The sequence below is a fragment of the Oncorhynchus tshawytscha genome, linkage group LG13, assembly GCF_018296145.1.
Source record: "Oncorhynchus tshawytscha isolate Ot180627B linkage group LG13, Otsh_v2.0, whole genome shotgun sequence".
In the NCBI taxonomy this organism is placed as follows: Eukaryota; Metazoa; Chordata; class Actinopteri; order Salmoniformes; family Salmonidae; genus Oncorhynchus; species Oncorhynchus tshawytscha.
The window spans coordinates 21,569,087-21,582,175 of record NC_056441.1 but is presented as its reverse complement, the minus strand read 5'-3'; the positions used below and the strand labels follow the sequence as shown (position 1 = coordinate 21,582,175).

At 43.3% G+C, this 13,089-nt stretch overlaps 1 protein-coding gene across 1 annotated transcript in view; it reads left to right on the top strand.

Annotated features, from left to right (window-relative positions):
* The first annotated feature begins 490 nt into the window (after positions 1 to 490).
* The window catches only part of LOC112264452 (SWI/SNF complex subunit SMARCC1), a 28,371-nt gene continuing 15,772 nt past the window's right edge, over positions 491 to 13,089 (top strand). The window contains exons 1-6 of the mRNA XM_042295319.1: positions 491 to 756; positions 1,364 to 1,483; positions 11,524 to 11,609; positions 11,765 to 11,939; positions 12,130 to 12,199; positions 12,380 to 12,452. Coding sequence (XP_042151253.1) covers positions 580 to 756; positions 1,364 to 1,483; positions 11,524 to 11,609; positions 11,765 to 11,939; positions 12,130 to 12,199; positions 12,380 to 12,452 — 701 coding nt within the window. The 5' untranslated portion in view covers positions 491 to 579. The remainder of the gene's footprint in view (positions 757 to 1,363; positions 1,484 to 11,523; positions 11,610 to 11,764; positions 11,940 to 12,129; positions 12,200 to 12,379; positions 12,453 to 13,089) is intronic.

The window sequence follows — 13,089 nt, the reverse complement described above, 5'->3', positions numbered from 1 at the left end:
TTTCTGTGAACATCGTCTAACTGACTTGAACAAAAGCTGAATATCAAATTATAATAGTTGTCTAGTGAGTGATTGATTGATTTATAGTCGAGTAAAACTATCTTAATGTAGCCTACTGGACATAATGGATGATGGATCACTCTCTTTCCTTTCCATATTGCTCCAAAGGGATGGATGACTGAGGCATCTGGCTGCCTTCCTGCAGCCACACATGAATTTACATGTTTTATTGAATAAAATAAGCCAAAAAGCAAACTGAAGCAAAAAAGAACACGTTTTAACCATTCACTATCAATAGCTCAGATTAAATAATGTGGTGTGATGAACCAATAAGAGAAAATGCAGAGAACACGGTAAAGCTGTTTTACCAGTTGTATTTAGATTGTTATAATGGAGACACCTATTGGATAAATGTGTCAACTCCTCTCTTGTTGCGAAAAATATTTTTTTCGGCAAGTTTTCAGGCCTTGTGGGCGGGTTTAAGTGGTTCTTGTGCAAAACAGTTTTTTCTACCCCTGGCAACCCTGCTGATTTACAGCTGTAACAGCTCTTGAGCGGGCTAGTTCTCCACCCGTTATTATGGCGACAACGTCTGGGGGACCCAACATCGGGACTCCCGGGACCAGCCAGAGTCCACACACCACCACCGCACAACGGAAAAAAGACGGGAATCCGTCCGCGAGGTACTGGGAGAGCCACGACTCCCTGGTTCAGCTCGAGACGGTGCGACAGTGGATTGGGAAGCACTACAAAAAGGTGCGTGAGCTAACACTAGCGTAGCGGCTAACTATTTACAGTGGTAATCATCGGCTAGTTAGCATAGCGGCTAACTATTGTTGACATGATGAATACGGCTAGCTAGCTAAGCAATTTATCGCTACTTAACTAGCTAACTAAAGTAAGTTATTAAATACATTTGCTGTATGCCTTAGCTAGCTAACTGCCCGAGGTTGGAAGCTACTTCTAACTAACTAGCAAGATTGCAAGTAAGCTAGCAGCTAACATTAGCTAGCTAACTGCGTTACAATAGCAGGGTTGCGATCAATTTCAATTCAGAAAGTAAACCAAATTCGAATTCCAGTGTACTTCCTGAATTGACCCCACTCATGTACAATAGCAACTGTTTATAATCTGCAAACAGTAACATTGTAACTAGCTTGCTAGGAAACTACGTATGTATGTTTTCAGCTTCTAAGGCTGCTATCTCCGACTCCGTTAAAACACTATATATAGCTAGTTTTGTGCTCAGTATTTCATAGAGTAGTGACTGTACAATGTAGCAAGATGCTCAAGCTATACCAGATGTCCTACTGTTAGGCATGTCCTTCTGCATTACTGATGGTGTGTGTGTGTGTGCGCGAAGTATGTGCAGGCAGATTCTCCATCCTGCCAGGCTCTAGCCTCCCTCACCCTTCAGATGCTTCAGTTCCAGGAGGAAGTGTTCGGCAGACGGGCTGAAATCCGCACACACACCAAACTACCTGTGAGTATACAAACACACTAGGGTTTCTGTAAGGACAAGTGACCGGGAAGATTTTAATTTACCGGACATATGCATTGTGTGTGTCGTGGAAATTACCACCAGGGACACCTGAAGTCAATCTTAAATGAATCATTCTTTATTTACAGCAAGCTGGAGAGGTCACAGTCAAACTTAGATGCATAAAGTACTGGTCTGAAGTGAGCTCCTCGGGGCGGTCCCATTAGATCTGTTATATACTGCTTAAACAGACAAGTAGGCATGGTTCATAGGGTTGGTTCCTGTGTGTGTCTGGCATAGTATCCTATCTTTTTTTATTTCACCTTTATTTAACCAGGTAGGCTAGTTGAGAACAAGTTCTCATTTACAACTGCTACCTGGCCAAGATAAAGCATAGCAGTGTGAACAGACAACAACACAGAGTTACACATGGAGTAAACAATAAACAAGTCAATAACACAGTAGAAAAAAAATAGTCTATATACATTGTGTGCAAAAGGCATGAGGAGGTAGGCGAATAATTACAATTTAGCAGATTAACACTGGAGTGATAAATGATCAGATGGTCATGTGCAGGTAGAGATGCTGGTGTGCAAAACAGCAGAGAAGTAAATAAATAAAAACAGTATGGGGATGAGGTAGGTAAATTGGGTGGGCTATTTACCAATGGACTATGTACAGCTGCAGCGATCGGTTAGCTGCTTAGATAGCAAATGTTTAATGTTGGTGAGGGAGATAAGTCTCCAACTTCAGTGATTTTTGCAATTCGTTCCAGTCACAGGCAGCAGAGAACTGGAAGGAAAGGTGGCTAAATGAGGTGTTGGCTTTAGGGATGATCAGTGAGATACACCTGCTGGAGCGCGTGGTACGGGTGGGTGTTGCCATCGTGACCAGTGAACTGAGATAAGGCAGAGCTTTACCTAGCATGGACTTGTGGATGACCTGGAGCCAGTGGGTCTGGCGACGAATATGTAGCGAGGACCAGCCGACTAGAGCATACAGGTCGCAGTGGTGGGTGGTATAAGTTGCTTTAGTAACAAAACTGATGGCACTGTGATAAACTGCATCCAGTTTGCTGAGTAGAGTATTGGAAGCTATTTTGTAGATGACATCGTCGAAGTCGAGGATCGGTAGGATAGTCAGTTTTACTAGGGTAAGTTTGGCGGCGTGAGTGAAGGAGGCTTTGTTGCGGAATAGAAAGCAGACTAGATTTTATTAAAGATTGGAGATGTTTGATATGAGTCTGGAAGGAGAGTTTACAGTCTAGCCAGACATCTAGGTACTTATAGATGTACACATATTCTAGGTCGGAACCATCCAGGGTGGTGATGCTAGACGGGCATGCAGGTGCAGGCAGCGAACGGTTGAAAAGCATGCATTAGGTTTTTCTAGCGTTTAAGAGCAGTTGGAGGCCATGGAAGGAGTGATGTATGGCATTGAAGCTCGTTTGGAGGTTCGATAGCACAGTGTCCAAGGAAGGGCCAGAAGTATACAGAATGGTGTCGTCTGCGTAGAGGTGGATCAGGGAATCGCCCGCAGCAAGAGCAACATCATTGATATATACAGAGAAAAGAGTCGGCCCGAGAATTGAACCCTGTGGCACCCCCATAAAGACTGCCAGAGGACCGGACAACATGCCCTCCGATTTGACACACTGAACTCTGTCTGCAAAGTAGTTGGTGAACCAGGCAAGGCAGTCATTAGAAAAACCGACACTACTGAGTCTGCCGATAAGAATATGGTGATTGACAGAGTCTAAAACCTTGGCCAGGTCGATGAAGACGGCTGCACAGTACTGTCTTTTATCAATGGCGGTTATGATATCGTTTAGTACCTTGAGCGTGGCTGAGGTGCACCCGTGACCAGCTCGGAAACCAGATTGCACAGCGGAGAAGGTACAGTGGGATTCGAGATGGTCAGTAGTGATCTGTTTGTTGACTAGGCTTTCGAAGACCTTAGATAGGCAGGGCAGGATGGATATAGGTCTGTAACAGTTTGGGTCCAGGGTGTCTCCCCCTTTGAAGAGGGGGATGACTGCGGCAGCTTTCCAATCCTTGGGGATCTCAGACGATATGAAAGAGATGTCTTAACTAATAGAACATATTCTGGGCGTTCGGCCAGATGGTCCTAAGGATGTCTTCATGTCGCCCCCTCATATATTTACCAAGCACAGGCAGGAACCAAGGATTATTTATGACACGAAAGACAAGATGAACATTTTCCATCAATAAACAAGGGATATTGGCCAAATGCGCCATATTGATGTGTCCTTAAAAACAGCCTATAATATAACAACATGTAAAAATATCCCTTGTGTTTCGATGTGTGCAAAACTTTAGCCTATTGGTTTTTACTTTGCTAAAACAATAATTGTCCACCTCCACAGTGATTTGAGACCTAAATGCATCAGGGCATTGCATGCATAGGTCTATAGGCTTAGGTGTCCACTGTCAGTTTATATTTATTTTAAAATAAATAATACAAAGAGAAGCTTCGGCCTAGCCCCAGAGAGAGATATGCCGGTGGCATGTTATGACACCAAAATGCATTTCTTTACCCTTGTCAGATAGGCTACTGCATCTGCTATACAGATATAGGTGTACAGAAGGAGGCTAATTCATATTTTTTTAATCCACATTTTTTTACATGAATCATTATATTGTTAGATTATAGGACTGACTCTGGTAGGCCTAAAACATTCTTCCTCACGTCAAGTTCAACTGTCGGAGTAAGTTGGAGCACCAGTGCGTACAACCTTCATATCATAGGCCTGCAGCATAATGGGCTAATAGACACACCACAAACCTTCACAAAAGATTCCAAACGTTATTAGGGTACAGTTGAAGTCGGAAGTTCACATACACCTTAGCCAAGTACATTTAAACTCAGTTTTTCACAATTCCTGATATTTAATCCTAGTAAAAAGTTAGGATCACCACTTTATTTTAAGAATGTGAAATGTCAGAATAATAGTAGAGTGATTTATTTCAGCTTTTATTTATTTCATCACATTCCCAATGGGTCATACGTTTACATACACTCAATTAGTATTTGGTAGAATTGCCTTTAAATGGTTTAACTTGGGTCAAATGTTTCGGGTAGCCTTCCACAAGCTTCCCACAATAAGTTGGGTGAATTTTGGCCCATTCCTCCTGACAGAGCTGGTGTAGCTGAGTCAGGTTTGTAGGCCTCCTTGCTCCCACATGCTTTTTCAGTTCTGCCCACACATGTTCTATAGGAATGATGTCAGGGCTTTGTGATGGCCACTCCAATACCTTGACTTTGTTGTCCTTAAGCCATTTTGTCATTCCTGTGGAAGTATGCTTGCGGTCATTGTCCATTTGTAAGACTCATTTGCGACCAAGCTTTAATTTCCTGACTGATGTCTTGAGATGTTGCTTCAATATATCCACATAATTTTCCTTTCCTCATGATACCATCTATTTTGTGAAGTGCACCAGTCCCTCCTACAGCAAAACACCCCCACAATGTGATGCTGCCACCCCATGCTTCACGGTTGGGATGGTGTTCTTCGGCTTGCAAGCCTCCCCCTTTTTCCTCCAAACATAACAATGGTCATTATGGCCAAACAGTTCTATTTTTGTTTCATCAGACCAGAGGACATTTATCCTAAAAGTACAATCTTTGTCCCCAAAGGTGCAGTTGCAAACCGTAGTCTGGCTTTTTTATGACGGTTTTGGAGCAGTGGCTTCTTCCTTGCTGAGCAGCCTTTCAGGTTATGTCGATGTAGGACTCGTTTTTCTGTGGATATAGATACTTTTGTGAAGATGCTGGAGGAAACAGGTACAAGGTCTTTTGCTGCTGTTCTGGGATTGATTTGCACTTTTCACACCAAAGTACGTTCATCTCTAGGAGACAGAACACGTCTCCTTCCTGAGCGGCATGAGGGCTGCTTGGTCCCATGGTGTTTATACTTGCATACTATTGTTTGTACAGATGAACGTGTTACCTTCAGGCATTTGGAAATTGCTCCCAAGGATGAACCAGACTTGTGGAGGTCTACATTTTTTTTCTGGGGTCTTGGCTGATTTCTTTTGATTTCCCATGATTTCAAGCAAAGAGGCACTGAGTTTGAAGGTAGGCCTTGAAATACATCCACAGGTACACCTCCAATTGACTCAAATTATGTCAATTAGCCTATCAGAAGCTTCTAAAGCCATGACATAATTTTCTGGAATTTTCCAAGCTGTTTAAAAGGCACAGTCAACTTAGTGTATATGAACTTCTGACCCAATAGATTTTTGATGCAGTGAAATAATCTGTCTGTAAACAATTGTTGGAAAAATTACTTGTCATGCACAGAGTAGATGTCCTAACCGACTTGCCAAAACTATTGTTTATTAACAATCAATTTGTGGAGTGGTTGAAAAACGAGTTTTAATGACTCCAACCTAAGTGTATAAACTTCTGACTTCAACTGTATATCATATCAAATCTATTCATAAATCCCTTCTTACATCAGCTGATATCTCAAAGTGCTGTACAGAAACCCAGCCTAAAACCCAAAACAGCAAGCAATGTAGGTGTAGAAGCACGGCGGCTAGGAAAAACTCCCTAGAAAGGCCAGAACCTAGGAAGAAACCTAGAGAGGAACCAGGCTATGAGGGGTGGCCAGTCCTCTTCTGGCTGTGCCAGGTGGAGATTATAACAGAACATGGCCAAGATGTTCATAGATGACCAGTAGGGTCAAATAATAATAATCACAGTGGTTGTCAAGGGTGCAACAGGTCAGCCCATCAGGAGTATATGTCAGTTGGCTTTTCATAGCCGATCATTCAGAGTATCTCTACTGCTCCTGCTGTCTCTAGAAAGTTGAAAACAACAGGTCTGGGACAGGTAGCACGTCCGGTGAACAGGTCAGGGTTCCATAGCCGCAAGCAGAGCAGTTGAAACTGGAGCAGCAGCACGGCCAGGTGGACTGGGGACAGCAAGGAGTCATCAGGCCAGGTAGTCCTGAGGCATGGTCCTGGGGCTCAGGTCCTCTGAGAGAGAGAGAATTAGAGAGAGCATACTTACATTCACACAGTACACCGGATAAGACAGGAGAAATACTCCAGCTATGACAGACTGACCCTAGACCCCCGACACATAAACTACTGCAGCATAAATACTGGAGGCTGAGACAGGAGGGGTCAGGAGACACTGTGGCCCCGTCCGACGATACACCCGGACAGGGCCAAACAGGCAGGATATAACCCCACCCACTTTGCCAAAGCACAGCCCCCACACCACTAGAGGGATATCTTCAACCACCAACTTACCATCTTGAGACGAGGCTGAGTATAGCCCACGAAGATCTCCCCCACGGCACAACCCAAGGGGGGGGTGCCAACCCGGACAGGAAGATCACGTAATTTCTAAAGTAAGTCAAGCCATTGCTTATAGGGAAAATACGAGCAGGATATTATATTGTGGCAAACACAACATTACAGTTGGAACAGAATGAAACAAAACACTTGCGAACTGGTTTAAAACTTCACATTTTTGTAGCAATTACCTAGAAAGGCTAGTGCCTACCGTACCCAACAAATGACAGCAGTAGGCTAATGGTATTTATTTTACAACAGGCCTACTTAGAACCTTAAACTAAATACGGATAACACATTTAAAAAGACAGATCAGACTTAATTTAGCCAGTGACAATTTCTCAACCGATGTAACAAAACACGTTTTGCTTATTTAAAGAACTGGTTTAGATGAATAAATAGGCTTACAATAATAACAATGATATACAATAAGGATAAAACAAATAAATATGAAAAAAATACACAAAATAAAGTTCCAAAATTGCATCCTACCTGAATAGCTACTTGCACAGTAGCCTGCATTTGGCCAAGCCAACTTTCTTCTCATCTTTGTCCAACACAATATTAAAACTTGTCCATTCAGGGGACATTCCCCTTGTGGACTTTTCACTATAGGCATGTACTCTAACTTTCGTTTTACTTCAGTGCAAAAGACCTACATCCTGGCAATAAACAGTATCCCAAGGCTCCTCTCTAGCTCTCTTTCTCTCTTCAGCAGCAGGCGCGTGCGTGTAAGGCAGAGGGTAATGAGTGAGAGAATGGTGCTGAAGCTGAAAACGGGATGTATGATAGGCAGCCCTGGACAATTTGGCCGGCTACGATTTAAGTTGTCTTTTAATTGATTTAAGCGGCCAAAAGCCTGCATTTTCCAGCTAGCGGAAACCACCCATGTGTGGGTTTCAAATCGTATTTTATTTGTCACATTCGCCGAAATACTGTGAAATGCTTACTTACAAGCCCTTAACCAACAATGCAGTTTTAAGAAAAATAAGAGTTGAGGAAAAAAAATTTTACTAAAGAAACTCAATTTTAACCAAATAAAAGAGCAACAATAAAACAACAATAACGAGACTATATACAGGAGGTACCGGTACCGAGTTAATTGAGGTAATATGTACATGTAGGTAGGGGTAAATAGACTATGCATAGATATTAAACAGCGAGTAGCAGCAGCATAAAAGGGGGGTCAATGCAAATAGTCCGGGTAGCCATTTGATTATCTGTTCAGCAGTCTTATGGCTAAAGGGTAGAAGCCTTCTGGACCAAGACTTGGCACTCTGGTACCGCTTGCCGTGCAGTAGCAGAGAGAACAGTCTATGACTAGGGTGGCTGGAGCCTTAGGCAATTTTTAGGGCCTGCCTTTGACACCGCCTGGTATAGAGGTCCTGGATGGCAGGAATCTTGGCCCCAGTGATGTACTGGGCCATACGCACTGCCCTCTGTTGTGCCTTGCGGTAGGAGGCCGAGCAGTTGCCATACCAGGTGGTGATGCAACCAGTCAGGATACTCTCGATGGTGCAGCTGTAGAACTTTTTGAGGATCTAAGGACCCATGCCAAATCTTTTCAGTCTCCTGAGGAGGACTGGGCATTGTCATGCCCTCTTCACGACTGTCTTGGTTTGTTTGGACCATAATAGTTTGTTGGTGATGTGGACACCAAGGAACTTGAAGCTCTCAACCTGCTCCACTAAAGCCCCGTCGATGAGAAGGGGGCGTGCTCGGCCCTCCTTTTCCTGTAGTCCACGATCATCTCCTTTGTCTTGATCACGTTGAGGGAGAGGTTGTTGGCATGGCACCACACTTCCAGGTATCTGACCTCCTTATTGGCTGTCTCATTGTTGTCGGTGATCATACCTAGCACCGTTGTGTCTTCGGAAAACTTAATGATGGTGTTGGAGTCGTGCTACGGGTCGGTAGTCATTTAGGCAGGTTTCTTTAGGGTTCTTGGGCACAGGGACTATGGTGGTCTGCTTGAAACATGTAGGTATTACAGACCCGGTCATGGACATGTTGAAAATGTCAATGAAGACACTTGCCAGTTGGTCAGCGCATGCTCGGAGTGCACGTCCTGGTAATCCGTCTGGCCCTGCGGCCTTGTGAATGTTGATCTGTTTAAAGGTCTTGCTCACATCGGCTACGGCGAGCGTGATCACACAGTCATCCAGAACAGCTGGTACTCTCATGCATGCTTCAGTGTTGCTTGACTTGAAGCGCCTATAGAAGTCATTTAGCTCGTCTGGTAGGCTGGTCACTGGGCAGCTCGCGGCTGAGCTTCCATTTGTAGTCTGCAATAGTTTGCAAGCCCTGCCACATCCGACAAGCGTCGGAGCCGGTGTAGTAGGATTCAGTCTTAGTCCTGTATTTACGCTTTGCTTGTTTGATGGTTTGTCTGAGGGCATAGCGGGATTTCTTATAAGCTTCTGGGTTAGAGTACTTCTCCTTGAAGCGGCAGCTGTACCCGTTATCTCGGTGCGGATGTTGCCTGTAATCCATGGCTTCTGGTTGGGGTATATACTAGAGGTCGACCGATTTAATCGCCATGGCCGATTTCAAGTTATCATAACAATCGGTAATCTGCCTTTTTGGACACCGATTATGGCTGATTACATTGCAATTGTGTCACATCTCTTGCATTCAGTGCAAGCAGAGTCAGGGTATATGTAGCAGTTTTGGCCTCTTGGCTCGTTGCCAACTGTGTGAAGACCATTTCTTCCTAACAAAGACTGTAATTAGTTTGCCAGAATTGTACATAGTTATGACATAACATTGAAGGTTGTGCAATGTAACAGCAGTATTTAGTCCTTGGTCTTGCCACCTGTTAGTGAAATACGGAACCGTTCCGTATTTTATCGTAAAGAATAAACATTTTGTTTTTTCGAAATGATAGTTTCCGGATTTGACCATATTAATGACCAAAGGCTTGAATTTCTGTGTGTTTATTATAATTAAGTATATGATTTGATAGAGCAGTCTGACTGAGCGGTGGAAGGCAGCAGCAGGCTTGTAAGGATTCATTCAAACAGCACTTTACTGCGTTTGCCAGCAGCTTTTGCCAGTGCTTGATTCACTGTGCTGTTTATGACTTCAAGCCTATGAACTCCCGAGATTAGACTGGCAATACTATAGTGCCTATTAGATTATCCAATAGTCAAAGGTATATGAAATACAAATGGTATAGAGAGAAATAGTCGACACGTCATAATTCCTATCATAACTACAGCCTAAAACTTCTTAACTGGGAATATTGAAGACTCATGTTGAAAGGAACCACCAGCTTTCATATGTTCTGAGCAAGGAACTTAAACGTTACCTTTTTTACACTTGTACTTTCTTCTCCAACACTGTTTTTGCATTATTTAATCCAAATTGAATGTTTCATTATTTATTTGAGACTAAATTGATTTTATTTATGTCTTATATTAACTTAAAATAAGTGTTCATTATTCATTCAGTACTGTTGTTATTGTCAATATTTTATATGCTTTTTGGTCCTCCAATAATCTGTATTGGTGTTGAAAAATCATAGTCGGTCGACCTCTAGTATGTACGTTATTGATGCACTTATTGATGAAGCTGGTGACGGATGTGGTATACTACTCAATTCCATCGGATTAACATATTATAGTCTGTGCAAGGAAAACAGTCCTTTAGCTTAGCATCTGCGTCATCTGACAACGTCCGTATTGAGCTGGTGCTTCCTGCTTTAATTTGAGCTTTGAAGCAGGAATCAGGAAGATAGAATTATGGTCAGATTTGCCAATTGGAGGGTGGGGGAGAGCTTTGTACGTGTCTTTGTATGTGGAGTATAGGTGGTCTAGAGTTTAATTTAAAAATGTTCTCTTGTTGCACATGTAACATGCTGGTAGAAATGAGGTAAAACAGATTTATGTTTCCCTGCATTAAAGTCCCCGGCCACTAGGAGCGCTGCCTCTGGATGAGCATTTTATTGTTTGCTTATGGTTTTGTACAGCTCGTTGAGTGTGGTCTTAGTGCCAGCATTGGTTTGTGGTAGTAAATAGACAGCTACGAAAAATACAAATGAAACCTCTCTTGGTAAATAGCGTGGTCAACAGCTTATCATAAGATACTTTACCTCAGGCAGGCAAAAATTAGAGGCTTCCTTGATATTAGATTTTCTGCACCAGCTGTTATTCACAAATACACAGACCGCCACCCCTTGTCTTTACGGTGGCAGCTGTTTTGTCTTGCCGGTACACGGAAAACTCAGCCAGTTGTATGTTATCCATGTCGTCGTTCAGCCACGTCTCTGTGAAACATAAGAAATTACAGTTTTTAATGTCCCGTTGGTAGGATAGTCTTGAACGGAGCTCCTTCAGTTTATTCTCCAATTATTGCACGTTGGCCAATAGGACAAATGGTAGAGGAGGGTTACTCACTCGCCGACAAATTCACAAGGCACCCGGACCTGCGTCCACTGTATCTGCGTGTTCTCTTCACACGAATGACGGGGATTTGGGCCTTGTCGGGTATCTGGAGTAAATCCTTCGCGTCTGTATTAAAGGGGAGTAATCACTGTTCTGATGTACAGAAGCTCTTTTCAGTCATAAAAGACTATGGCAGAAACATTATGTACAAAAGAAGTTACAAATAACGCAGAAAAAAACACACAAAATAGAACAATTGGTTCGGAGCCCGTAAAACAGCACCCATCTCCGGTGCCATTATTGGTATTTTTGTGTGTGTGCTCCTCTCTAGTCTCAGTGCTTCCTGGACCTGCGCCCAGGAGGCGGGCTTTGCCACATCCTTGGCACTGCATACAAGTTCAAGACTGATCAGGGCTGGTGAGTGACAGATCTTATCCCCTATCACTTACCTCCTAGCCCCCATCCCCTGTCTCCTATCTCCTCCCTCTGACAGGGCTGGTGAGTGACACCTTTGGCAACGTCCTGTTTTGGGGCCTGCTTGGTAACCTGCATGGGTACTCTTCCTCCCCCAGGAGAAGGTTTGACCTACAGAACTCCTCCAGGACAGACCGAAACGTAGAGATGTTTACTATTCTGGAGAAGACCCTGGTCCAGAATAGCTGTCTGTCGAGGCCCGTCGTGTATGTGGACCAGGAGGTGGATCAGAACCTGAACAGCAGACTGGCTGACATCATCACCAAACACCAGGTGAGGGAGGAGGTGAGGGAGGGAGGGAGGGCAGCAAGAAGGGAAGATAGATGGAGAGCAGGGGGAGGAAGGAAGATTTATGTAATTTTGCCATGGGTGCTGTTGTTTTCTCTCTTGGGCTGTTATCTCTGTTGGGAAACATAGTTCTTTGTCTCAACTGATGGGTAATGTAGTTCTTTGTCTGTCTCAGGGTTCGTTGACTGAGGACAGAACCCAAGCCTCTCACCACATCTACCCCCGTCCAGCTGTCACAGACCAAGGTCAATGTGTGTGTGTGTGGGGTCATCGCATAGAATTACATATTGTAACTAATTTAATAGGATCTTTGTGGGTCATAGCCTGTTGGCAGGTTTGATCCAAATTCACAGTTTTAAGTAATTTTGTGAGTTCTGTTCTTAGTTTTTGACTGTTGGTGTGTGTTTGTGTGTCCTTATTTCCAGATTGGGAGTGGGTGCGCCCTGTTATGCGGAAGGACAACTATGTGTTGGTGCACTGGGGCAGGCACCCTGACAGGTAACACACACACACTAGGGTTGAATGGTGGGAACCCAGTTACTGAGATTTACCAGGATTTACCACCAATACCACTCCCTTTTCCGGGGTTAAATAACTGTGAGAAACTGGTAAACTATAATACATGATTTATATGAAAGCATTATTTTAATTGTAAAGATTTTTATTTTTTATTTTCAGCTGCAGAGTTTTAAAACAGCCTCACTCGAATATCGTTGCTTTAAATCAATGCACGCGTGAGCACTCTGTCTTTCTCTCTATCAACTCCAATCAAATTGCATCCAAAATAGATCATCCTGTTCTAGATTGATATATAGCTCTCTCTATATATATATATATGATGTCCTAGACTACCTCTTTCAGGTTATACATTCAATGCAGTTTTAGCCTTATATTTAGCTAATTAATGATTGGTTATGCATAATAAGCTTCTAACTTATAGCCTCGGTCTCTTGGTGCAATACGCACACACCTGTGCTCCGCTGGCCCCTCGCCTTTAAAAAACTCAGCTCTTGGAATCCATGCAGGAAAAGCTGCCTACAATACCTTGCTGGACATAATTTCTTCTGCCAATAGACTATTTGAAGAGGGATGCAAGCTCTTGTTTGCTGAATGTTTTATACAGCAGCCAATAGAA